This window comes from Ceratina calcarata, unplaced genomic scaffold (genome assembly GCF_001652005.2).
Source record: "Ceratina calcarata isolate Rehan_Ccalc_2016 unplaced genomic scaffold, ASM165200v1 scaffold579.2, whole genome shotgun sequence".
NCBI classification, from domain to species: Eukaryota; Metazoa; Arthropoda; class Insecta; order Hymenoptera; family Apidae; genus Ceratina; species Ceratina calcarata.
Genome location: NW_017177008.1, coordinates 434,973 through 461,726, shown reverse-complemented (window position 1 = coordinate 461,726; position 26,754 = coordinate 434,973). Strand labels below are relative to the sequence as shown.

At 41.7% G+C, this 26,754-nt stretch overlaps 3 protein-coding genes across 4 annotated transcripts in view; all 3 read left to right on the top strand.

The window, feature by feature from the left end:
- LOC108629678 (cytohesin-1) overlaps window positions 1-19,357 on the top strand; it is a 30,927-nt gene extending 11,570 nt beyond the window's left edge. Inside the window, exons 2-6 of one of the 2 annotated variants that reach the window (XM_018032505.2) lie at window positions 13,277-13,882; window positions 14,550-14,661; window positions 15,841-16,068; window positions 16,363-16,432; window positions 16,764-19,357. In XM_018032505.2, coding sequence (XP_017887994.1) covers window positions 13,277-13,882; window positions 14,550-14,661; window positions 15,841-16,068; window positions 16,363-16,432; window positions 16,764-16,851 — 1,104 coding nt within the window. In that variant the 3' untranslated portion in view covers window positions 16,852-19,357. Of the gene's footprint in view, window positions 1-13,276; window positions 13,883-14,549; window positions 14,662-15,837; window positions 16,069-16,362; window positions 16,433-16,763 lie in introns of both variants that reach the window. The other variant, XM_018032504.2, reaches the window with a different exon arrangement.
- Window positions 19,358-20,835: 1,478 nt separating this feature from the next.
- mRpL12 (mitochondrial ribosomal protein L12) lies at window positions 20,836-21,812 on the top strand. Its single transcript, XM_018032389.2, has 4 exons — window positions 20,836-20,995; window positions 21,101-21,344; window positions 21,426-21,557; window positions 21,621-21,812. Exons 1-4 carry the CDS (start codon window positions 20,934-20,936, stop codon window positions 21,735-21,737), a joined length of 555 nt encoding a protein of 184 aa, XP_017887878.1. The 5' UTR covers window positions 20,836-20,933; the 3' UTR covers window positions 21,738-21,812.
- Window positions 21,813-22,299: 487 nt separating this feature from the next.
- Window positions 22,300-26,668, top strand: LOC108629661 (putative pyridoxal-dependent decarboxylase domain-containing protein 2). Its single transcript, XM_018032466.2, has 10 exons — window positions 22,300-22,409; window positions 22,531-22,719; window positions 22,970-23,383; window positions 23,461-23,742; window positions 23,804-23,875; window positions 23,944-24,180; window positions 24,254-24,598; window positions 24,681-24,966; window positions 25,027-25,284; window positions 25,354-26,668. The coding sequence occupies exons 1-10, from the start codon at window positions 22,344-22,346 to the stop codon at window positions 25,602-25,604; spliced, it is 2,400 nt and encodes a 799-aa protein (XP_017887955.1). The 5' UTR covers window positions 22,300-22,343; the 3' UTR covers window positions 25,605-26,668.
- The last annotated feature ends 86 nt before the right edge of the window (window positions 26,669-26,754 follow it).

The following is a 26,754-nucleotide window of genomic DNA, read 5'->3' as shown; positions in this document are numbered from 1 at the left end:
GCTATTTATTATTAGCATTGTTCTTCCGACGTCTGATTTCTTTTTAAAAAATGGGTTTCTAAAGTGCATAAACTTTTGGGATTGACTGTATAGCCAATACATCCTTAAGTTCACATCTATGTTAGTCAGTCATAAAAATGCATTTCTGACAATTTGTTTATATATTACAGATTTAATTTCTCGACGAATGCGTAAAATAATAAATTGTTTTTTTGGGTTTTATCGTCGAGAAGTGAGTCAATGAACTAGAAATTTCGAGTACGACAAGAAAGCAAAGATAACGGAAGGCACGATAAAACCGCTGGTAACCGTGGTTGATAATTTGAACGGCGCAGGTGTCGAGTTAATTACAATAGCGTGAGGGATAGCGAAGCAGAGTTTGTGCTCGTCGCAGCGTGTAATTTCAATCAACGCATCCGAGCTTAAGCTCGTAGAAAGCGAAACTGCTAGATCCGAAGACGAAATACTTGTAAAACGAGGGTACGCGTTAACAGCTCGTCATTTTTATCGCCGTTTTAATTACTATAATGAAGAAAGAAGTTAATGGGATAACGAGGACCTGTAAAAGCCGTAGCGCGAGTCATTATTAGCCTTCGTTCTCGTTTCTCTCAAGTTAAACTTGTCTAATTTAGACTCAAATTGAAGATCGTTTTAATGTTCCATTCGTTTATCGATCGCTATTCAAACCATTGAATTGAAAACTCAGACGTATTTGAAAATTGCTACGCGGGATTGTATGGAGGCTTCGGGGCAGGGAAAAATCGCTAATGATTTTTAGTTCTGTTTTTACTGCGGATGCGATTTTCATCCGCGCTGTGGGACGAACTGCTCGGTGACCGAGTGCGAAAGGGGGAATTCCCTCGTTCTCTGTTCTCTCTTCTTGTTACTCGGCCGCGACGGCCTTGAGAGGTCACTTTACCGGGACCGTTCGTTCGTTCGCTGAATACCTGGCGAAGAAAGGAACTGGAACGCGCGTCGTGGCCGAGGGGAACTGGTATATTCCGCTCCGCCACGATAACAACGTCTACCGTCCTACAAACGAGTCGTTCGCTAATTTCAATATCCCATCGGTAGACTCTGATTTTTATGTATTTATGAAATGATTCAACGTGCAGATGGATCGTCTCTTGAACCAAGGATACAATATCAAAAGTGTATATTGTTCCTTACTTTCTCGATTCAGATTTCATTTTTTAAATTCGTATAAAAAATGATGACGTATGAAATTTGTATTATAATGATTAATGAAAGGAAAAAGGAAACCAATTGTATTTAAGAATAATATAAAGACGAGAAGCTTTCATTTGTCTTGCTGTTGCACGCAGTATTGGATACGTTTTTCGAAGTTGATTAATAGGAGAGGAACGGTTGGTACGAGTTTGGCTCGATTTTACGCATCGTTTCCGCGAGCGTATCGTTGAATGGAAACCGCGGTGCCACATGGCTGACGTCTGGCCGTAAAAAACCGTTGCTCAGATCCGATCGTGAAACATACGCGAGAACTTTCTGTGAAAACGTACCGAATTTCCGGCTCTTTTTTGCAATCAACTTTGAATGAACTAATTTCATTTGATAATCTGCCGTTATGGAGTTAATCTACTTTTATAATCAGGGAGACGTCGATTGTTCTGATTGCGAAATTATAAGAATAGAAACTGATGACTAGGAGTTTATGCATTAACCCATTTGCATCATTCTGACTATAATACTAGTTCTAATTAATCGAGTATTTCATACAATACTTGTTTCATATGATTGACATAATATTTGTTGTTTAAAAATATACGTGTTATCAAAAGAATAACGTATATAATTATAGAGATAATTCGCTTAAGAGTAAGCGAGATCAGAAATGTGTTTTTTAAATTGAAGTCAGAAATGTTCTGCTTTGTATAAAGACCGGTGGTCTGTCGATGGGAAAAAGTGAAGGGGCAAAGAACGTGGCTTTTTATACAGCTGATCCCGATGATCAGAGTCATCTTTCTGCATAGCGAATCAACCTTCCAAGGACGGCGGCGAGGCCGTCGGTTGGGAAAAAATTGCTAAACCTCCTCCTCCTCCTCCTCCTTCCTTCTTTTTACCTCGGAATTGTCGCGCCTAGACGATGTAGGTCGTCGAAAAAAATAGGACGAAACCCGTGGTGGTTGACGCAAATACGCTTCCGGCGAGACAGCGGTAGCTATAAACCTGTCGTTTTTTTTTTTTCTGCCCCTTCGGCGGTGATAAACGGTGCGTGGCCCAGGCTTCGCGAAATTTTTGGAACCGTGCGTTCAATTCTTTGAATGGAATTGGAACTCATTTACTAGCTTTTACATATACATAATATGTGTATTTACAGAGTAAATCGATGATGCATGTCATGTAAGATAATTCGTTGTTCAATGATATCATCAAAATATTGCATGATTTCATGATACGATGGAGGTCGTTCAATGATTATTAAATTATTTAAAATGATATTTCTTACTGACTGTGTATACAAAAAAGCATAAAATATAAACGAGACGCAGATGATATGACAAAATACGTATATATATAAGATACAGATTGTATAATGAAGAATAAAATGTGGGAGTTTTATAAAAGATGAGAATTCATAGTAGGAAGTGTTCATCGCATGTCTTCGGTCTTCGCATTTTGCTTTTGAAGAGCCCAAGAAAGGTCGAAGAGTACATGCATGCATAGTTAAGCTATGAGAAAAGACTGTACTCCCACGTTGAAAAAGAAAAAGGTTAAAGGATTCTATGCTTAACGCATGGGAAGACGTTCCATTGTGAATTCAGAAGGGAAAAATTAGATAGAATATACTCTTCATACAATTACAAGAGAGCTAGAGAAGCATTAGAATCGAAATACCTTTTGGACGAATTTTCGACTCTGGCCAGGTAACAGAAACTAGGCAAGTTCGTCTTCGGGGGATCGGAAATAAACTCGGGCAGACTATTATTGGATTAAAGGAGGACAGAGAAGGAAAGAATAAATTACGAATAGGCGTAGTTCGGGAGGACACGTGTTTCACCGGTCCTGACTACTGGTACATCCGAGATGTTGTCGCATATAAATATTAATACCAATTCCATACGTCGAAAACATGAGACAAGCTCAGAGTTAGGAATTAACACAGCAACAGTTTCTGTTATTAACCGATTAAAGTTAGAACCGAGTGGAAACAGTGCTGGTACATTTAATAATTTAATTATGTGGTACTGTAGGTACATCAGGCGAGTCAGTGAGAAGTACCATTGAAACTACCCACCGGCCATTGATTTTATTATAAAGAGAAATACGTTCATAAACGTTTATATGACAAACTTAATGTGATAAAAGGGAATATTATAGCGAGTCTGTATGAATTTTGTACCGTGGGTCAGGATTAAAGTTTGTTAAAGACGAGATGGAGAGGTCAGCTGTGCGCAGGATCGCGAAGGAGAGAGAGAGGACGCGAGTACGCAGAAATGTCGAGACGCCGCATTCCAGCAACTTTTTAACGACTGTAACCCTCTTTTCCTCGGGCCCGAGCCGTTACATCGCTTGCCAATCTCTTTGCGCGTATACCTTCCCTTCGAAGTCCTCGACTTCCTTTTTAATTATCGCGGAACGCACACGGTCTGGCGGATGATAATGGAAGGGAACGCGTGCGTGCGCGGATAAAATTGTCGTGGGCGGTTCGGGGACCGGTCGATATCCTGGAGAATCGCCCGGCCGGGTCTGGGATATAATTGCGCGGAAAGGGGAAAAGGAAATTGTGAAAATGTTTCGCGTGTTCGCCTCGAGGGTGCTTGATGATCCAGGAAGGAAGTGTTAGGTAAATGTCCGCGGATAAGCAAACGCGTCTGTCTGCCAGACAGACGTTATTCGTTTCTTTATAAAATAAATCTATTTAAAAAGAATTTTTAAAAAAGCGTTTAACGCATTTCAGTCTATTGACGCAACTGCTGCGTCATTACGCAGTATGAATATTTACTGACCCTTTTAAAAGGTTTTGGGAGGATGAGTAAAATTTTATTGAATACATAAAGATACGTCGATTCAATGAACTTCGTTAAATACAAAATGTATGTAAGACATCGTTCAGCGAGATTAGAGTCACTCATTTTATTGACTCGGCATTTAATTAGATATTTAGTATCATTTGATGCTTATTCTTGGTCCAACAAATCAATAATCCCACTGGATATCGGTGTTTCTACGATCGGAGGCTTTGTTTCGCGATTACAGAAGCTCGTTTACACATGAACGATGAAACAGAATTAGGTTGCATACAAATAGGAGTAAAGTAGGAATCAAACTTCCAGACGATGTCCTCCGGTGAATGGACAGAACAGATATGTACAATAAAGCCGAGGGGCGAGGGAAAAATTGTGCCAAACGATAAGCGTAACCGCGTTAAACCGTTGCGGTTATGCCAATTCGACAGAAATCCTAGTGGCTGTACATACGTGGGTCGTCACGAGGTCGAGACGTTTCAAGTGGCCTCGAAAACCATCGAGCCCTCGGCAAGTTGCATATATTTTACGAAAAAGTTGCATCTGACATCGTTCAGATCTGATTCGTCGAGTAATTACGTAAATTGCGCCTCTCCAAAAAATAAATTATTACTAAATTGCAGAGTCGATGCGTTTATAAACAAAATTAAAATTTTTATTACACGACTTTTTAGAGATATTTTGCATCGCGTAAAAATGTACTAATTAATTTTATCTGAATATCGATGTATAAGAATTTTCTTTGATTCTGGAGAGAATGGTTCACTGTCTACGGTGGAAAATAACTGGCATTGTCTCCGACGACGGGGTAACGTGGAAGAAAGATAGTCCCTCTCCGATGCAGATTCCCCGAGGCCGCGTATTGTAACCCAGCTCCGGCATTGTCTCCTTCGGCAGAGGAGTAGTATCGAGGAAAAGCATGGAAAAGGAGCGCAGCATGCCTCGTTCTTATCCTCTCTGCATGTTACGTGAATCCGCTTCGAACATCTTCCGAGGCGGCTTTTTAACTGGCGCGCATTCGCAATAATCTGAATGCTGGCTCCAACTTTTCTCTCTGTGGGACGCCAATAACGAATATTACACGGATTCCTCGGAACAGTTTTTCATCCATTCGGTCTTACTAGTTGATTGCTTAGAAACGTTGGACCCCGTTTATTGCATTCCAGATTCTCGATACTTTAAATTAAAGAAATCCTTTTTCGATAGCTCTGATTTGATTTCCTGATCGAAGTAGTCATCCTCTCTCCAAGTTCATTGATCATCACTGATCAAAGTTTAAAACTGGAACCTCTTCTCGAGTGGCTGAATATTTGCCAAGGAAATTTAATTCCACTCATAGAAGGTTTTCAATTTTGTCAAAAATTGGATCGGATTTCGTTGACTACGGAAGCGTGCCAGGGTCGTGGCTCGATAACTCGATGAGCGGTGGCAGAGAGGTTCCCGATGAGTCGAGCACGTGCACGTTTTCGGATAGCCGTAGGTAGCGACAAAAGGCACGAGACTTTCTAAGCGATTAAACGCAGCTCGTGATTAAAAGCTCTTGATGTAGGTCAAGTGATCGGGTACACAAGGATCGAATTCGTGGAAAAAGTTCTCTCGTTTCTCTCGAAGATCCTCCGTACTAGGGATAAAAAAAAAAGAAAACAGAGGCAGAGAAAAAATGCGCAGAGGCTAGGAGTATTTGTTCCCCCTTTCTCGGTCACGAGTGTAACAGCAGGCAGGAACGCAATTAGTGCGGTGCATTTAACTGCAACACGCCTCTATTTTTTTTTTTCTCTCTCTTCTTTCTCTCCACTCGGACCCGGCCGTGTTTCTTCTCCACGAAAATGAAAGATACGGCCTGCTGTCAAGATGAGCCGCAAACAGAGGGAACGAGGGTAGAGAAGAAAAAAGAGAAGTCAAACACGCGCCAAATGGCCCGAAACAGATGCATCACGAAATGCAACGGGGAAGTGATGCATGCATGTAGGATGCGATAGCGGACGCGTTTCCTTTTCGCGCAGATAGCAGAGTCGTCAGGCCTGTTGACTAATGCGATAAACAATTCATTTTTAAAAGGAATATCTATTCTTCTACATATTCGGTATAAAAAGATCTTTGTGAACGGGGCAGATTTTAATTTAATCCAATTTATACGACAACTACCTTCGTATAGAAATATTAAGTCAATGCGACTTGTCCAAAATATACAGAGTGTCCCAGAAAAAGTGTTAGAGCCGAAGGAAATTGTTCAGGAACACCTCAAGAATTACTCCTTTTCGGCTCTAACATTTTTTCTGGGACACCTTATATACGGGAAGTTCGTGAAAAAAGTGATTTAGTATAATAAGAATCGTTGAAAAGACAAATTAGATTCGCCGTCGCGAATGGAATGACATGTGTGCACGATACATATTCCGTCCGATATGTATTGCGTAAGTGTTTATCGCAGAATGCGACGATATTGTTCGACGTCCGCGAATATGATTCATGATTCATCGTACCGGGATGCTCCTATCTGGAGAAGAGTTACACGGAATGCAAATTGCATCCCGAGCGTGATCTCGTATTGTTCTGTACGAGAAAGCGTCAGAGATATCGATTCCCCGTGTGATGCAATCGAACGGGAACGTTTTTAGAAGAATTTCTTTGAAAACGTTTTGCTGAAACGGCGAGGCTAAAAGCTTCCGTTGCGCGACACGTTATTAGTCAGAGGGGAACATATTCTGTCGATGATGACAAACGCGTTTATTTGCAATGCCAACCGGCGACGGCACCTTACGCGGTTGCATACCTTCCACGTTGGTCAAACTATGCATTGTTCCATCACTCGAATCAGTTACTGAGGCCCGAATTTATAGTCGTTTCTCAGTTCTCAGTCCTTAATACTCAACTGCTTGTTGCATATCTATGATACATGATTGATGAAAATCGAGGATATATTTTTAAACGTTTTATTTCATTATTGATTAAGACTTTTTAAAATTTCATTAAATGTTATTGTGGTAGGTTCACTCATTTCAATAAAATTTTAAAAAGTCTTAAATAAAAATGACATAGAACGTTTAAAAATGTTTCCTCGATTTTCATCAATCATAACGAAACACAAATATGCAACAAGCAGTTGAGAACTGAGAACTGAGAAAGGACTATAAATTCCAGCCTTAATCTTCGATGATAATTATATTTCATTACATCCACTGAGTAACATGAAACAATGTCTGCGATAAAAAAATCTGATCTCTATTTATACAAAAATCGGAAAATTGCATAATTGTTTGTGATAAATAAAAATCTGTAGTGTACTGACAGAGAATGAAGCGACGTTGCGATATGGAAGAGTGAACGGGGATGTTCTCGATTCGCTCGAAAGGATTAATTTGTCGTAGGAACGAGAGGCCAGCGTACGGGGCAATTAATGAGAGTGTGTATATAAAAATACTGATCACCCTTTGTAATAAATAGCGCGTGCTGGTCGTTTAAGTGAATTAAATAGAGTATGTTACCTACTCATTTCCGTACGATTACTTAAACCAATCTAATCTGACCGAAAGTCCCGAATAGATTGCGCGAATCAGAAAGCCGAGTAAGGGAAAACTGGAGCAACGAGATTGATTTGAAAGAGCATTGTATTTAAGGAGCGGCGAGCCACCGGTTGATCCGGCGACGAATATAGCTCGGAGCGGTGTTATTTTCGAAACCGAGCAACATCGTAAAAGAAGCAGCGCGTGTTACGTGCTGCGTAACGGGAACAATTACATTGCCGTCGAGATTCATTAGAGCTAAGGTTAAGGTTCATTAAACTTTGCCAGTCTAGTTCGTTACAGGGAATCTTTGCGATACCATCGTTAGACGTTCCCATGCGAATTACAATAGATTCCATGTTCTCTTTTAGTCTCGATTTTGTACATTCTTAGACCGATGTAAAAGTAGCAACGAATTCATCTCGAAAGATGTTGTAATTATTTTCAAGCCGATGTCGGATGTAATCTTTTCATTCAGTGGCCGATTCTTCATTGAATAACGCGGTGCGCGCCCTTGGCTCGGAGTTATTCAAGGCCGAGTCGATCGATTTTACCGGGTACAGACGGTTTTCGCGTCTGGCCTGTGTTGCAAGCAGAGGGAGAGAGAAGGAGAGAGTGACTGCGTCTTCTCACGCATCGGCGCGGCAGGGAGAAGGCCGAACGAGAAAGAGGAGGAAAGAAAGAAGGACGGTAGCGGCCGGATGCGAAGCCGAGAAACGTACAAAAGAAACACGGCTGCATAACAGACAATACCGCAGACCGAACGTTTATTGTCCGTGCCTTTGCCCGTGTATCGCCGCTCGTTAACGAGGTCCATCGAAGACAACCAGAGCCCACTTCCGGTCTCCTTGCCTCTTCCTCGGACAAACTTCTGCTGATCTTTTTTAGGCAAGCCTTCCACGTTGAAAGGAAGAAAAGTTCCTCGGCTTTCTAATGCACCGATAAGAGAGTACTGTGTCGTCCGCCAATTCTGCTTCCTCTTTTGTACAAGTTTCGCTACGTTCTTTTCGCTCGGATGAAAATCAGTACCGTCGGAGGTAGCCAGAGTTTGAAATATACATTCGTACGAGTAATAACAGAAATGGCTTGTTTGAAATGAAAATGCAGAATCTCGTACAGAAATATAAATCCTATTGTTTCAATACAAATTTTATTGAACAGAATGAATACTGGCGTCGTGGAAACATTCGTACAAGGGCTGGTATCTTTCTTTCCCTCTTTTGAGGGTGTTTTTCTGCTTCCCCTCCGAGGATATTATCACCCCTCCGATCAGCCTATAGGGAAAGGGCCACACCTTTCGCAGACGTAGCTTCCGCGGCTTAACGACCGTCCTTATGTACACGTAGGGACGCTTTCACACCTTAGTTCCTTAATACGAATCGATATCCTTCGTTTTCTTTTCCACGATCTAAAATTATTCTATCCTCTTGATCCGGTATTAACGAAAACAGGGTCGTTCCGCGGGGTAAAGTTATTTTTAATTCCCTTCCCAGTGGTCGAGGGAAAAATAAAAAGACGCGGAGGGATCCGATCGGGGAAACCCGGATAACAAATAGAGCGGCGTAAAACGTGCTTAATACGGACGATGTACCCGACGCAACGTCTATGACCTCCTCCCTCTGTTTCTCGTTCCTATCGAGGGCTGTTTAAAAAGGTGTACGGTCTTCCTATCGTTTACTCTCTGCGCTATTAAATTCACCCAATGCTTAATTTTCCGTACGGCAATATTGATAAAAAAAAAAACGCGGTCTGTTCTGTATTTTAATTTATACAGTCAAGACGCCTGGCTAGAATTTCACAGCGGCATTTAAATGAGATTGAATCACTTTTTCAATATGAAGTTTTGAAGACGAAACGATATCTGAACTCTGAGCTCACATTTTTTAATAATGGTTATGTATAATCGATAAGGTATGACGTTCAAACGAAATAATTGATTGAATGCTGTTTTATCAGTCAAATATTGAAACGGCGCAGCGTGCTCGTGTCAGTCCTCGATATCGTGACACATGCGAATGTCGTTTCGTGATAATCGATTCGCGAAGCTAAGGGTATTAATGTTGGAAATTGTGTGACAACCAAACCAAACTAGGACACTCGCGATATACAGCGTGTCCCAGAAAAAGTGTTACAGCCGAAGAGAAGTTATTCTGTAAGTATTTCTGAACAATAATTTCCTTTGCCAAAATACAAAGTGAGGCACAGTTTTTAAATCATTAACGAAAAACATTGACCAATGAGAGCACGCGTAGGGCCCGCGCTGACCAACGGCCGAGTGTCACAGTCCGAGCTTCTACTCCCGTGGCTGAGCGCGGGTTCTACACGTAATTGGTCAGTGTTTTTTGTTAATAATTCAAAAACCATCCTTCACTTTGCATTTTACTAAAGGAAATTGTTGTTCAGAATCATCCCACTCTAACGCTTTTTCTGAGACATCCTGTATGTGTACGAAGTACCTTCGACGATCTCGTCATGCGAGAAAACGATTAAAAGATCTACACGAACGAGGCCGAACTACGGTTTCCACGGTTCCGTTCTAACGTGAAAATTCTGCAGGTATCAAATGAAAAGGGAACTGCGTAGACCCTTGCAAGGCATTCGAACGGCATATTCTCGTCGGGGTAAATATTTTATGGTCGCGTGTTCGCGTCGGCGAAGATCGGGCAGGATAATATCGCGCGGCCTGTCCGCGTCGTTTGCACGCATCGATTTTCTTGCCTATCTTCATAGCCGGCGAGTTCTTCGATAAACTTTTCGCTCTTTTTTCCACCCGACAGAGGTTTAATCTTTGCCGAGACAGACATCGGACCGCTCCCGCCGGAAACTAACTCCCTTTCTTCTTTTCATACAATTTTCTGATGCCGAACGAGCCTCTCTGTATGAGAAATCACTGTTTCGTCGGGATTCCGAGCAATCACCGAGCAGGTTGAACGTGTGAGAGGTCGTGATATAACGTAGAACACGAGAAGTGCATGCGTTCCTTTTCTATCGTGCAGAATCACGAAGATCGCTTGAATTATGGAACAAGCTTCATTTCTAATTTTGTCGTTTTGTAATGAACGTTTAAGATCCAAAGTACCGGAGCCGGTTTGCTCTTCGAGGTCTTCCGACTCGGCGTGATACTCCATCGTCTTTTATTTAATCCTGTATTTATCAATTTTCTATTGTTTGTTATCTATCTTGGAATCTTTGCCAGTTCGAATTCGACGGGACGCGTGAATTGACTCATTTAAAATCCAAGGCAGCTTTCTCGATCCAGAATCCACTGCGTTTATCCAATGTTTACAGTGAAACACGAGTATCAAATTGTACCGAGCATCTGGCTCCATATTTTATCAGCAAACAAGCTCCCGGTGTATCGTTTCTAGTAACAAAGTGACTCGTGTCGCACTCTTCCATCGACAAGTGTCCCAGTGGCGAAACGCGTGGTACGCGTCGTCGAGGTATCCGGTTAAAAATAAACTGTACTTCTTCGGTGAGGAAGAACAGCTGAAAGGGCCCGGAAAAGTTTACCCTCTAGGGGATTCCTTGCTCTCCCGTTCCGATCTAAACACACAGCTTGATCCCTTCTTCATCAGTACATTCATTATTCCCCATTTTTTATTTATTGTCTTTCTGACTAATATGTATGTTTGAGTCTAGTCACGTTGATTATAGATTGACTCCTGATTCAAGTTATTCATGTTAAATAAAATTCGATTCATCCATTTATCAGAGCTCTTCGGTACTTGAAGCAACAGGTCGTCTTTTTTTTCAATTATTCTCAAGAAAGAAGAAGTATTGAAACACTTAAGTTGGTCGATTGGCTGACACGGCGTTTTTTGGACTTGAGTCATGCCGAGACGATATTAGGAACAGCAGGGCAATCAATTTGACGGTTTCTAGAAATCGGGTTAAGCGTTCAATGAATGGAACAACGAGATCGTTGAATAATTAGCTCCCGCGTAAGTATTACTGCGAGAGAGAACATTAATTAGGCCGGATATCCTTTCGTGGTTAATTATCGCGATTTATCTTCTATGAAAAGGAACCGGGAACTCTATCGTGGCACTCGGCTTTTCTAAAAAATTATGCCTCCGAAAAGTTTTATAGAATTGAAAACTCGAAGAGGAAAGGAGGAGTAGAACGAGTTTCATGTGAATGGGAGTCGACGGTTTAATAATAATCTTCGCTGCTCGTTCGAGTTGTTAATTAAAAACTTGCGAACGTGATTAGTATTATACAGGAGAATATTATGAGAGAAGAGCTGTTTGTGTTTTATTAATACAAGCAATAATACTTTTCGTGCGAAGTCTACAGGATATATTAATAATAATAATAATAATAATAATAATAATAATAATAATAATAATAATAATATTTTATTTCACGGACAAAGCCCATTATAACATACAATAGAAAGAATACAGTAATGATTTTATTCCATATCATTATTTTAAATCTCTTTCAAAACTGCAGGGATATTTTGACATCGAGTTAAAATTGTAATTAAAAGAAAACGATTGTTGCAAAACGAAGTATTAAACGGGGAGCAGCAGGCGTGAGCTCGAAATGAAAACCGAATCGGTCGATTTCTCTGTTCGCGTCCGGGTTCAAAGTTTCCCTGGTCGCAATTAAGAGGCGTGACAGCGTTTTTCCGGAAGCGCGTCTGATCCCGGATTAAGGTCGGAGGTGATGCGTTCCGGTCGGAACTCGTGCAACCGTCGCCGTGAGACACGCGCAGACATGGAAATACATATTATTCCAACAGTTCTCGTTTTCATTTTTCATCGCCGAATGAAAACTGTACGCCCCGTGACTTTTCCCCTTTTGTTTCTACTTTTTTCCGCTGCTTCGCGACTTGCGATCGCGATTCCCAGCACGACTGAACGTCGTGGGAAATTGCTTTTTTACTTTGAACTTTTCCTCTTTCCAAACGTGAACGTTGAATTCCAGTCAACGATGATTTAATTCGGTAGAGCAAGCCAAGAGTAATTAGACTGTAAATTTACAAAACTTTTCTGTCGACGTTAAAATTGCGATGACACTATTTCGTATTTTCAATTAAATATCCTCCGTAACAAAGAGGATAGTAATTAATTAAATGGAGATATCGGATCGAGCGTTTTCGATTCTCGAGATTCCGTGGAACGAGTTACCAAATCCGTGGTACGGGAAATACCGCAGAACGGAATTGCAGTAGAGATTCGCCTGGGAAGTGTACGTGCGTCGGTTGGTAAACTGTTTTGCTGCGACTGGTGACGTTTTGTTAGCTAATGCAATTTCAAGAAGGAAACCCACTTAAGAAAGAACATTTATATAAACTGCCTGAAGGTTCAGGGATCTTGTAACTCGGTTAGAAAGCTGGAGCGCAGGGCTTCATTTTTCTGAGTTCCCCGTGAGATAGAGAACGTGTTTTAAATTGACAGATCGCTTTCTATTTCGATCCTCGTTACTTCTAAGTCAGTAGCTATTCTCGTTGAGACATAGGGGTTCGGTAAACGCTGCGCGGAAGGGTCACTGGTGACCTTCCGTCTCGGTATCCACCCTCGGAAAGTTCGTTTATCCAGATAGGAAAGGTGAGACGCATTCTATGAGACTTCCTCCAAACTTTGCCCAAGAACTCTCGCAATTATTCCATTCCGTCTTCCTTCGATCATCATATCAGGTCGTTGCATATTAAAAGTTTTGTTTTGTAAAATTGAAAATCCTCCTCTCTAGACTTCTCGTATTCTCGTTATCTCTCGTTCGATTTATGTAAGAGCGAGGAAGCCATGGCGGTGCTGACCCGTACGTTTCTGTCTCCAGCAACTGAAAGATGAGCTCGGCGAGGTGGTGGCCGAGATGGAGGCGATGGAGGGCGGCGGCCTCGCGACGGACGAGACCAAGCCCTCGAACAAGGCCAAGCAGACGTCGATCGGCCGCAAGAAGTTCAACATGGACCCGAAAAAGGGCATCGAGTACCTGATCGAGCACAACCTGCTGGCAGCAACGCCGGAGGACGTCGCCCAGTTTCTTTACAAAGGCGAAGGTTTGAACAAGACGGCGATCGGCGACTACCTCGGCGAGAGGCACGACTTCAACGAGAGGGTGCTCAGGGCGTTCGTCGAGCTGCACGACTTCACGGACCTGATCCTCGTCCAAGCCCTGAGACAGTTCCTGTGGTCGTTTAGGCTGCCCGGCGAGGCGCAAAAGATCGACCGGATGATGGAGTGCTTCGCTCAGAGGTACTGCCAGCTGAACCCGAACATCTTCACTAACACGGACACCTGTTACGTGCTCAGCTTCGCCATCATCATGTTGAACACGTCCCTGCACAATCCCAGCGTTAAGGACAAGCCCAGCGTCGAGCAGTTCATATCCATGAACCGCGGCATCAACAACGGCGGCGATTTGCCTCGGGAACTACTCGTGGTGAGTAATCGAACCGGGTCCAATGATATTTTAATTATAATCGTCGAACCATGGATTTGATAGACCGTAGAATTATATTTGTTAGCGCAATGCAACGGAGAGATTCGTTTTTCTAAAGTAAAGCCGTGCAGTCACGCGTATTAATAGAATACCGTTCGTGCATCAATCGTAGAGCTTATTGCGATTGCTGGTATCGATTTCGAAACCGAGCCCCGGCGAATGCAATAAATAATACATCGCGTAATTCACGTCCACTCTCGATAGCGATTGTGCCGTGTTGCACGCGTGTCTCCGACCAGGATATAAAGTAATTGGCGCGCTTTACAAGTCACGGTTATTAGAGTGGACCCGCGGGCTTAACGTGGAAGTCCGTTGCAATGATTTCTTAACGACAGATTCCCGCGATGGAACGGCAAGATATTTTCCTAAGCACCTTGGATAACGCTTGAAAAAATCCGCTCGTGATAAGAGGAAAAGTAAATTTATCGATGCGTTTATCTGAGAAAATTCTTCACTTCCTTGTGTGCTTTTCTAGTCTTCTAAATTAGATCTGTATAAGTAACGACTCAAAGGTAATCGATAGACTGCGGATTTTGTAACACATGGATGTACAGATGATCGAGTGATTGTGTCGATTAAAATCGGGGGTCGAAACGAATTTTTGCAGAGTTTATACGAAAGTATAAAGACGGAGCCGTTCAAGATACCGGAGGACGACGGGAATGACCTGATGCACACGTTCTTCAATCCGGACAAGGAGGGCTGGCTGTGGAAACAAGGTAATCTTTCCGAGACTGTCTAAAAAGTACGAGTCTTTTCTCTCTTCTCTCTTGACCTGGTATGATCCGAAATGAGATAACTTCTCTTCGTCCGTATGGCTGAGAGAAAGAATGCCGTCGATCGAAAAGAACTATGTTGCCCGGTTTGCATGCGAATCGGGGGTGCATGAGGATGTTAACCCTTTACAGCGGCGTATTCTCTCTCTCTCTTTTTATTTGCGACCGGAAGAATGCCTACTTTTTATTCGGTATGGAAATGAATGGAAGTTGTCGATAGTTTCATTGAAAGTGGTAACATAGTACGTATGGAAGTAATTCGTCGTTAGAAAGTAACTCGTTTCCTTTACGTAAGTAAGTAGAATTCTCCTGCCCTCTTCTGTGTAGTGCTTGTGGTCTGAGTAAAGTTACACTTTTTTTTTTAATTAACGCCTAGACAGTCCACAGGCGTGTATCTTTATACTTTGCTTGAATTTTATTGAAAATCTTGCTCTTCCACCGTATCGCTGCTAGAGCCAGAAGCTGAGCACCAAAGATTGTATCTTTCGATTTACACTCTGAATTGCTTTTACATTGTCACTTGAATCACGTCGCGCCCACCCATGGCGTGTAAAGCGATCCGTGATATGCGGGTGCATATTCGCTTCTAAGATAGAGCAAACTACGTGCTCGGTTAAACCGTTGCCAGAATCGATCGTTAGCATCGACGATGAAAAGTCCATCATCGAACAATCCAATCTCCATGATCTTCGTTAAACCGAAAGCGGGTGAGACGATAAGTCGGCGTTATAAAGGGTTACAGGGACGAGTGAGAACATCCTGGAGCAAGGTTTCCCAAACTGTTTGACCACCGGTTACGAACGCCTCGGATGGTTCGAATATTTTCAGCGTTATGTTCATGCGTTCCAAGGATATCTCGGTTCAAACTGGAACGTGACAATCGGTAGTTTCCGAGAAAAGAATTAGGCGGCGTATTGTATAAAGCTTGGGAAATCGTTGCTTCTCGAAATTGACGTATTCCTCCGGCGTAGAACGAGAATTAGAAGGAACCGTGATCTTGTTTTCTTATATCGTATCGCTTTGTCCCTCTGCTGCCCTGACGGAGACAGCAGGTAAATAACGCAGTCGGTGTCGCGGCTCGATCGTTGGATTTTAATTCGACCCGTCGGGTGGTTGTTCCAGGCGGACGTTACAAGAGCTGGAAGAGACGATGGTTCATATTGAACGACAACTGTCTCTACTACTTCGAGTACACGACCGACAAGGAACCACGAGGCATCATCCCATTGGAAAACATTCAGGTCAGGGAGGTGCAGGATCGGCACAAGCCGCATTGCTTCGAGCTGTACGCTGCCGGGTCCGAGTTCATCAAGGCGTGTAAGACGGACAGCGAGGGAAAAGTTGTCGAAGGTACTTTAACTTGATCCGAAGTCGATCCTAACTACCACCGTGTAATTAACAAACTCGCGTAGAAACTTTCCCGAGGAAACTGTTTTAAATAATCAAATATTAAGTAATCATGATGGATCGATAAAATAATTCGTTATTGAAGAAAATATTGGTAACCGAGAAAAAGAGAATTATAAGCGAGTTTCTCACGCAATGGTTCACGAATCTCGTGCGTGTCGTGTTGCCATTTAACTCGTGAACCTTTCCCGTAATTACTTGGCTATTGTAACTGTTATTGTGGCCTGGCTTTTGCAGGGAAGCACACTGTGTACAGAATGTCGGCGGCGACGGACGAGGAGAAGGAAGAATGGATTAAATGCGTACGGTAAGTCGTTATTCATTCTGCGTGTATTTCAAAGAGACTCGAAGGTGTTGCTTCTCGCCTATTTAACGCGGTCGCGGGTCCCTTTTCCGCTGGGAACTTTCCGTACAGTGAATTCATGAACGGTTTCAGACTGAATTCCTTATTACGCGAAGGGTTTATGTCATAAGTCATGCATTGTAATGAAGGACTTAAATGAGAGAAGGTCCACGATCCATGATTTCTTTTTATGGATAATTGTAGTTACTTTTAAATGCAATTTTATCGCCAGAACTTCTAGGTTGCTTTTTCTCATACAATATCTATATTTTATTCATATTTATTTTGATTGCAGTCAAAGCATATCGCACAATCCCTTCTACGACATGCTCGCGGCCAGGAAGAAGAAAGCGCAAAAGACGAATGTACATTCGAAGAGTTAAACGTTGCCGCGAAGACGGCTTCGAAAGCCTTGGCGAGACACAAGACTGTCCATTCACGAACCAGTCTCGGGATCGTGGAGTACAATCAAACGATGTCCATCCACGGAAAATTTATCCGACAATGTACGACGGGATGGATCGACGCCGATCGTAACAGAAGAAACAAAGGATGCAGTTGGCCGATAATCGTTATGTTTCGTGTTTAAGCCTTAGGAGCTTAGATACGTGTTATTTAATTCTATGATTTCCCCGAGAGACGAACGAAAGACCGTTCGAAGTTAGGAAAATTATCGACGGTTGTGACGACGAATGCTAACCCAGTACAAACTGCAGTGGTTGCGTTTCGTTCCTTAAACGGGGAAATTTGATAAAGGAATATTAAGAAAAAATATGTGACTCGTGTAAACGTACCAACGACGAAATAGGGAAATATTAGTTTCGTCCAGCACGAAGGAGAGACAGTTTCGGAAAGAGTGAAATCTTTCTTAATTTCTGGTAGCTGTAGAGCAGCCCGATCCAGGGCGAGATGTTAATTTATTTTCCAAGGATGTCCTTCCTGCGTTTCGCGTTCTTTTCAAGAGTACGAGGTAACGAACGTACGTCTTCTGTTCGAAGTGTAGCAAGACAAAGACTCTAGCCGATCATAAACTGACATTAAACGCGAGAACGAGAACTCGCAAGACGCGTGTATTAATGTGATAGCCGTGTATTTATTTGAGAGAAAGAAGAAGATTGAAATGTGTATAGATAAGATTAGCTGAGAAAAACGTATCCTCGATATTATATGTCAGAACGATCTTAAGCTGTACATTATCGTACGGTTTGTAAATATATGTATAAGTAGCCAATTACGTAGACCGATTATCGTTTTTCTTTTTTTGAATATATATAAATATTTAACATAAATATATATATATACATATTACGCATGAAGCGTACAGCTTTGTGCATTATATACGCAATACTTTAGCTCCGATAGCGCAGAGAACTCGATAAGACGCAGTTGAACGCCTGCATCGCGATTGTAATAAAATGACGCGTACATAAACGCTGAAATTCGAGAATGATCTCCGAATATTTTTTGATCATACGTTCAAGCTAACGAAACTATTCCACGCTCCGAGTAAACAACGATGCAAGGCTACCCGTTCTTTCGTTCTCGTGAGTATTTAAAACGTTTTGAAAAGTTTTTTCAATTCCATTTGATAATGATCTATTTGGATAAACGTAGCGTTTTTTATATTTCGAATCGTATCGATCACCGCCAATCCCTTCTACTATCATAGGATATTTGAAATTTGTTAACGTTCCTCCGTGTTCCGATATACCAACCGTTATACTCGCTACGATTTCTCTATTTCTATTCTAAGAAATCGATCCGTCTTCGTATCGCAATCCTTAGATTTAGATCGTTCACAAATCGCGTCTCGTTCTCGTTGCGAATAATAGAATAAACAGAGGAGCATAAAAAATGAATGGAAGGCAAAAATGTGGGTGCCTTTGAAATGTTCAAGCTAGTCGTAACATCCGATCCGTCGCGTAAAGGGTGTGTGTAAAAAAAGTAAAGTGGAAACTCCGGGATTTAATTATCTGTGTACCGTTCGTTTTTCGCTACACGCGAGAAAGTCACATCGAAGAAGCCTTACTATTATACATTGAAATGACGAAGCGCAGAAATAATTATCATAGTATCAAGACTAATAGGGCATAAGTTTTTTAAATGTCATGCTATACTGTATTCATCGTAGAGAATATAATTGTCTCGCGAAACAGTGATTCGTACCCGGTCGTAATTGTTTTGAGGAAGCACATCGTTTCTATTCATTCGATTTCGAATAGACGATTGTTTCACGGCTACCGCGAGCCGTCCTTGAATCTACTTTGTACAATCTACTTTAACTCTTTTTTTCTACTGCCCAGAAACCATACGCGAACAACTGGACACGTAATTGTCTGTAATAATTATGCAAGAATACCGACGGGCGTGTTTCCTTCCTTCCTTCCTTCGTTCCGTAGTAGCAATAGATGTAAAGAAAAGCTGGTCACTCGTGTTAGGCAGTTGTGTAAAATTAGTTTAAGGGGATGGCTTCGTTAATTCGTTCGCGTTCTATGTGTTAATGTTTCCTTCGAGAATTGTTTGTCGATCGATGTATGTGTATAAATATAATTTATATTTCCCAATGGGGATAAGATTAATTAATCATCTTTACTTTTACGACGAGTCGTAGTCGTTTAAAACACAGTGTAAAAATGTTGTAAAACAGCTTTAACGCTTGGTTTAAGGAATGTAATTAATAGACTGTATTAAATCTCGCGTAACTAGTAAAGTGATTAATTAGATCTGAAAATATTGTATAAAGAGTTGTACTTTACAGCGACCCATTTGTACATTTCGTTGTATATTATTTTCATTCGATAATTGTTATGTATTCATAATGATCTGTGTACTGCATCTACATTATATGTACTAATTTAAATCTAATTAATAAACAATTCCATTTCGTAAGAAAATTAGTAATGTCAGCCCGATTGCTTGCAAACTAGAACGAGCATAGTAAAAAGGTATTAATTGGATGACTTTGCATTTAGGAAATTACATAGACATAATTTCTGAATGCACAATCATCGATAGTTGCCCCCTTCCGAAAATGCATATAATACTCGGGCCTCGAATGAACGAACATGTGTTAACCTACCCGGTCCTACCTACTTACAAAGCGCTAACAACAAGAGGCTAACAGGCGTACCTGAAACCAATTACCTGCCTACCTGACCCTTCTATATTTAAGAAAGGCAAAGCAGACACTCCAACAGACGGCACGACGGTACGTGCGGGCTCTCATCCGCTCGGATTGCAAGAACCTGCGAAAGCCATCCCGGGACGACTTCTCATCCGAGTTTAACATACAAACAGATTCACACTTTCAAGTACATACGTACCGTTCACCTGTAATCGACTGATAAAAGTAGCTACTACATGTAGCATATACAATATAAAATTATTACCTCCCGAACATTTATAATAATTAAATACTGAGGATCACTATGCTCATCAGACAAGTATAAAATACAACCAGTCGCCCGTGCCGTTTCGGATCTTCGAAAGAGCATGATTGAGTGACTGGAGGAATTTAAAAGCACTTACTGTGATAAAAATGTTCATTGATGTTTCTACCAGCTAAAAGTTGAGGGATGCCAGAGACCAGCCACCAATCAGTCATCAAAGACGAATAAAGATGAGAACTGTAATAGACAAGAATAAAGGAACATTATGATTTATTCTTACATAGTTCTTTAGTAATCCTGACGCGAAAGTTATAAGCAATGTATCCCGGAAATCGGGAATGTTCAACTTGTGGTTAAATTAAACAAACGCCTTTGTTAAGCGGCACTAGTAGTGTACGAACAATACTTACACTTATGTGAAGTAATATCTGCAAAGAGCACAAAGCACTTGATGCTAGGACGTGTCACTATTCACACAACACGAGCAACACACAAATGGCAGGTAGCAGACGCTTGAAATCATACTTGAAGTAGTAGAATCACGTGGCCTCGGTCAGGTACGATGGCCTGTGTGCGCACGAACGAATGATGGCGATGGCTGTCACTGGGCTTGCCTAGCCACCGCGTCCGGAGAGAGGGTGGGGAACATTTGGCCAGCCGATACATAGGGTGGGGTGATCACGTTCATGCACTGTACTCAATATTACAATTGAATAAAAATTTCTAATTCGAAGATAGAGTAGATTGTTCGCGGTATCGCTTCAGAAATCATTTCATGTTGAAAGGATAATTTGATATAGACCGCTTAGATTTAGTAAAATTGCTTGCTGAACACCAAAAGAGAACATCTGATTGTAAAACAGTAATCATTACTGAATTCAATGTTATTTAGTCTTGTACTGGAAGTTCAACTGAATTATGCATATTTTATTTACAATTAAAAACGAGACATGATTATCGCGATTCAAGCTTCAACTTGTGGTGCCATCTCTTTCCCAAGTTCTTATCGTATATTATCGTACGTACGAGGAAAGTTGTGATAAACATTTATCCTAAGAAATTATTAACTAAATACAATGAACACTTTACGATTGGCCTGCCAACGAAATCTGTATCAACTTCGTCAGTTTCACAAATGGTACGGGCTAACAATTCGTAATTATGTAGTTAAACGAAACGTGGTCAAATAACCTGGTCTTGCCTACAGCGTCGAACCAATTAAACCAGATGATATATTTTTTAGTATTGTTCAACAACAAGAAGCAGCAGCTACTGCTGCAACTGCAACTATTAAGCCCTCGGTCTCTGAAACTGTTTCTACAAAGGAAGAAGCAGTGGCCAGTTCGAAAATAGAACAGATCGCTGATCAAATCGTTTCCTTAAATCTTATCGAGGTAGCACAATTAAGTGATCTATTGAAAAAGAGATTAAATTTGCCAGATGCACCTGTAATGCCAATGGGTGGTTTCGCTGCTGCACCACCAAAGGTACGAACATACATGTATTTTTTAAGTTACAGAGATAATCTAAATTTATTATAAGATATACACAAAATATTTTTCTTTCAGGAAGAAGAAGAGGAAGTACAAACAGTAGTACAAACGGCGTTCACTGTTAAGTTAACAGGATTTGATGAAAAAAAGAAAGTTGCCTTAATAAAAGAATTGAAGACTATACTGCCTAACTGTAATCTCGTACAGGTAATTTTTTCAATGTAAAAGATACTATCCGGTACATTCATTATCTACATTTGTTTTGTATAGGCTAAGAAGTTCGTCGAAAGTGCACCAGCTGTAATAAAGTCTGAGCTTACAAAAGAAGAAGCTGATCAATTAGTGGACGTTATCAAGAACGTTGGTGGCGAAGTTGAAGTTGTATAATGTTATGTAAATATATCATATTGAAAAATTTATGCTATAGACCTTAACAATATGTAATAAACTTAATTATCACAACCCTGTTTGAATATCCTATTTTCTATGTACGTATGTATTTTAAATGATCCAAGAAAGGTAATTAAGTCTGTAATATTTAAGTCATCTGTATATAAAGTCTATATGAAGGAATAATAAAGCAAAAAAAGAACTCTTTTTGTCTTATACCATGCCCTGACAAACTGGCAGTCGTATCTTTCTAACATGTGTAATTTATAAAGGTGCGTTGATAAGGCGATTTGTATTCAAATAATGCATATCATTTAATCACCGAATTGAATTATTGGTGCCGCGATAACAAGCGTATCGATAAAATAAGGGGCGTATCAATTAACAATTATTCTCGTTATCTTCGCCAGGATACTTAGTACACCGGCAAACCTACTTAACGTTTCGTTAAATTCGAGAAAGATCACATTTTCGGTACGACCGTTTATAGAGGATCTATTTCTATCCGAGGAGAGGGACCGACAAAAATTTTTTTTTACTAGCAAACGAAAAGCGCTTGCGACGCTACTGCGCCACGACGACTATTGCCAGACTATTGCCACGATGGCCGAGGAGGCTGACATAAACGATAAAGCGACGATGGAAAGTATAGCGCAAAACATACTCGAGGTTCGTGTCAGCTCTGATCAGGACAGTGCGTGATAACGTAATAGTGGCTTTCGATGTGCCGAAAGAATTTCGGGGCCTAACGACACCCTATTATTCCGGGCTTTTTCAATCGTTTTGACAGATCAGTGCCGGAGGAGGCGGGTCTGCGTCGAACGAGGTGGCCGCGTTGGAGTTCCAAGCCTCGCAGGTGATATCGAGGCTCGAGGAAGCCGTGGAGAGAGCGGCTGACGGTGGCGGTACCACCTGGAACAATCCGTCCGGGTTCCTGTCGCAGTCGAAAACCCCCGATGAGATACTAGCTCTAATCCAGGTAAATGCAATGCTAGCAGAAGCCATTAATCGGCAAAGATTGGTTATTTCCCTTCGACGCGGGTTTCGGTTGGCCCACGATCCCAAGATCCTCAGGATTAACTATCACGTGGTCTCAGGGTCGTTGCAAATGGGCTGAACAATAGTTACGATTTATAAAGTGGCGGTATCTTTTGAACCGTTCAAAGACGTATAATTAAACATGCGATAAATTTGTAAGGATTGTTCGATGTATGTTTATAAAATTGTAGGACTTGGTGATTCACGAAGACGCTCCGCAACCAGTCGAAGACGGTTCGACGGAGACCGCGACTAGTCAAGTGACTACTTTGCCAACGTTAACGGAGCCAGCAAAATTAGCATTGATCGCTTATACCGTTTCCGCTTTTGCGCTCGCCCTTCCGAAATCGCACGCTCAAAGATTAGCCGGTCGATTGGCGGCGGATACGACGCGATGGCTAAGTCATATTTTTCGTTTCGTCGATTGCGCATCATCCTTTCACGAGGACCATTTAGAAGGTTTGGTCAGAGTGACCAGGTTGGCCCTGCACAGGAAATATCCGCGATATATGGAAGACGGATTCACCGCGCTGGCGGCTTCTCCGCCTTTAATTTACAGCTCTGCTGCCGCACCTTTAGGCGTTGTCCAGCATTTATGCAGACAGGTAAAAAGAAACTGATACGGATCTATGATCCCTGAAATAGAGAGCTTATATATGTATACATTGCGATTATCTTTTAGCTATCTTTGCCGCTGCACTGCGTACGACCCATCCCCCATAATACAATGTTCGGATCGCGGTATAGCATGGATGTGTCGGCTTTAGAACGGAGACTGGCGGAAGACACGCAATCTAATAACGTGACGCCGCTTCTGGTACTGGCAGAAGCGGGGTCTGTGTTAACGGGACATTGTGATAACATCGCCAGGCTACGCGCAATTTGCGACAAATACAACGTCTGGCTCCACCTTAGAGGCCATTCCCTAGCCGCGTTGGCTTTGAACAACTCGGCGAAGGATTTGGTGGGTCTGCAATTATTTCATTCGTCTACGTAATAAGGATTTTAACGATCTTGGTTTTTAGCCTTCGAAAGTCGCGGACAGCGTTACGTTACCTCTTGGAATATGGCTCGGTATACCATCTTTACCAGTAGTCGTATCCTTTAAATAAATATTCCAACGTGTCTCGTTTCTCGGAGAAAATTTGCCTTAATACGTTCATAGACATTGTACAGATTAACAGACACGAAGGGCGGCCGGCCAACTCCGAGAGACACGACCTTGTCTTTGGTATCAGGTTTAATGACGGACTCGTTATCGAGACGTTTGCCGACTTTGCCGTTGTGGGCCACATTGCAAGCGTTAGGTAGAGACGGTGTACATAACAGATTGAAAAGGTGCTTCTTGTCCGTAGAAGAATTGTACAATAAAATCAAGAAGTTCTCTTGCATAAGGATATTGGTAATTACATTTGTAAATCTATCGATCGTTTTAAATCAAGAACTTCCAATTTACATTATTATGCTTTATCAAGAGTCAACCACCCGGAGGTGAGACAGGATCCTATACGATAAACGAACTCTTAACGAACCCAGTGAACAATCCGCAGCTGTTCGAAGCTGTGGCTAGCGCTCTAGTGTTCCAGTTCGTGCCTGCCGATAGAGACCCTCAAGCAACGGAACGCGTACCTCCTTACTACGATAAACTAAACTCCTGGCTAGGGCAAATTCTTCAAAGGGACATCGAAAACGTTCAGATAGAATTATGCGAAATAGAACACCACGGTATCGCTATTCGTATCTGTCCACTGGAAAACCCGGAACCCCCTCCGTCGACTGAGGATATAGATAATGTGGTCGCCTGCCTCGAACAGCAGATAGTGAGTATATTTTAACTACGTGTATAATTGACATGTATATTGTGTAGCATATGCGATAACCGATCGCTATCGTTTGTTCCAGGAAATACTACAAGCAACGGTTGAGCACAAGGTGACGTTCATAAAATTAGTCTCCGAGAACGATTCTTTGCATTTAGTGGAAATGCCTGGTTGGGCAGGCTTGGGCGGAGTGCGATACGCTCCCCCTACCTGGATCCACGTTATGACCGATCAGGCGAAAGAAGAATTAAACAGACTGAACACGCAATTGGTCGAAGCTCTGAGAAATACGGATGCGGCGTTTTCTTTGGGCGAAGGAGCCGACGGCTTGGCCTGCGTTCGATTCGGAATGGTCACGCAAGATACAGGTAAAATATATTCGTTCTGTGTATTATTTGTAGTATTCCTAAAACTAATTTACTTTCCAGACGTGGCCGAGTTACTGTCCTTAGTTTTACAAGTTGGTCAAGAGGTGGAGGCCAGCTCTAAACTATTGGACACTATATCTGAAGTAGTGAAACGAGGGATCGAAGCCGCGCAGACGGATTTGGAGAGGGAGAATGCCGAGAAGTTGTGGCAGGAAGGTATTCTTAGACACGTGCCTGTCGTTGGAAGTTTCGTCAATTGGTGGAGTCCTCCGTCGAAAGAAACCGGCGTTCGCGGACGTAGTTTAAATTTACAAGCCGGTAAGTGTTAACAAATCTTCCGATCTCTGTGTTTGAACTTTAACTCATGATCTGTCTAACGGTCTCTAGGTGTCGTCGAGAGCACGGAGAATATTTACAAGTATCACATGCAATTGCAACCCAATTCCACCGTGATCAACGGATCTGGTGCTCGAACTCCGCCACAGCCCCTTGTACAAACCCCGGTCGGCGCAAGTAGTCAGAGTCACAGTCGTTCGTCGAGTCATTCCAGTCTGCAAAGCGGCAAAAGTATTTCCGTGATCACGAACGCCGTTTCCCACCCACAAGTGAAGGAGGAATCCGGCGAGGTGAAGTCGTAGTGAACATTAAACAACGCCGTTGGTCGAGATACAAGATTCTTCAAGTCAACGATGGACTTGACAGAGGGACGAAGCTCCGTGTGAAACGATCACGTGTCTACGGTAAATGCTATCCTTTACATTCGCCGAGCACAGCAAAGAATTAGCATCCCTAAAGCGTACGTCGAAGAGCTTGATAATTCAACGAATGATAAAGGCACGCCAGCCTTTTCGGTCGGTCTTTCTGTACTCTATTATTTCCTCCCGGTTACCCGTTTTCTTTCACCGAACGATCTGATATCGGAAATACTTGCCGGATCTATCGCGCATGGCTTGTGTACTTATTAGACTGATAACGAGTAAGGACGAGTCGCATCAACGATAAGTTCCTTTGGTAACGAGTATTAACAAAGTATTTCCTTAATAGCACAATGAAACGGATCGCTTTACGACATCTAAAACATATTTTCGTTCAGCTTTTAGTTAGTCGGACGGACACGAACTATGCCGTAATTATAATGACCTAGACATGATAGATACGATTAAGTTTCAAGCGACAGTGTTTTACGACTTTATGTGCACATACGTTCTGAATAAATTTTTCAACCAGACTTACGTTATACTTACTCAGTGTTTACTTTCCAAAATACGCTACTACATCCATCGCGATCAACTGTATCTTTTTCTCATAAAGCACAACGTATATATTAAGGACCCGTACGATTGCTTAAAGAACGATTATCGTTAGGCACGCGTTGTAAACTCTGTTAAAGAGTATAAGCTTTCTTTCTAAAGATCCAACTGAACGCGTAAAAAATATAAATAACATTTCGACGTTTAAACGACAACCAAAGAGATTTATAGATTTACATTCGTGCGATTCTCGAACTATTACTGTGTAATATTTCCGACGGGATAGGAACTCTGTTTAAAACGAATACATAAAAAAATGTTTACAGTACTATAGCCTTCAGTGAATTGTTAATAAATACATTGAATGAAAAAAAAGAATTCAACTGTATGTATATTTATGTACCAAATTGTTGTAATAAAGTACTGCAATCGAATAAAAGAGTCGAGAATAAGAGTTTTTGGATATCTGAACGGCGTAAGAGTAAAAATGAAAACGAAATCGTCGTAACAAAAACAGCGGAGCCTATTACGATGGTGA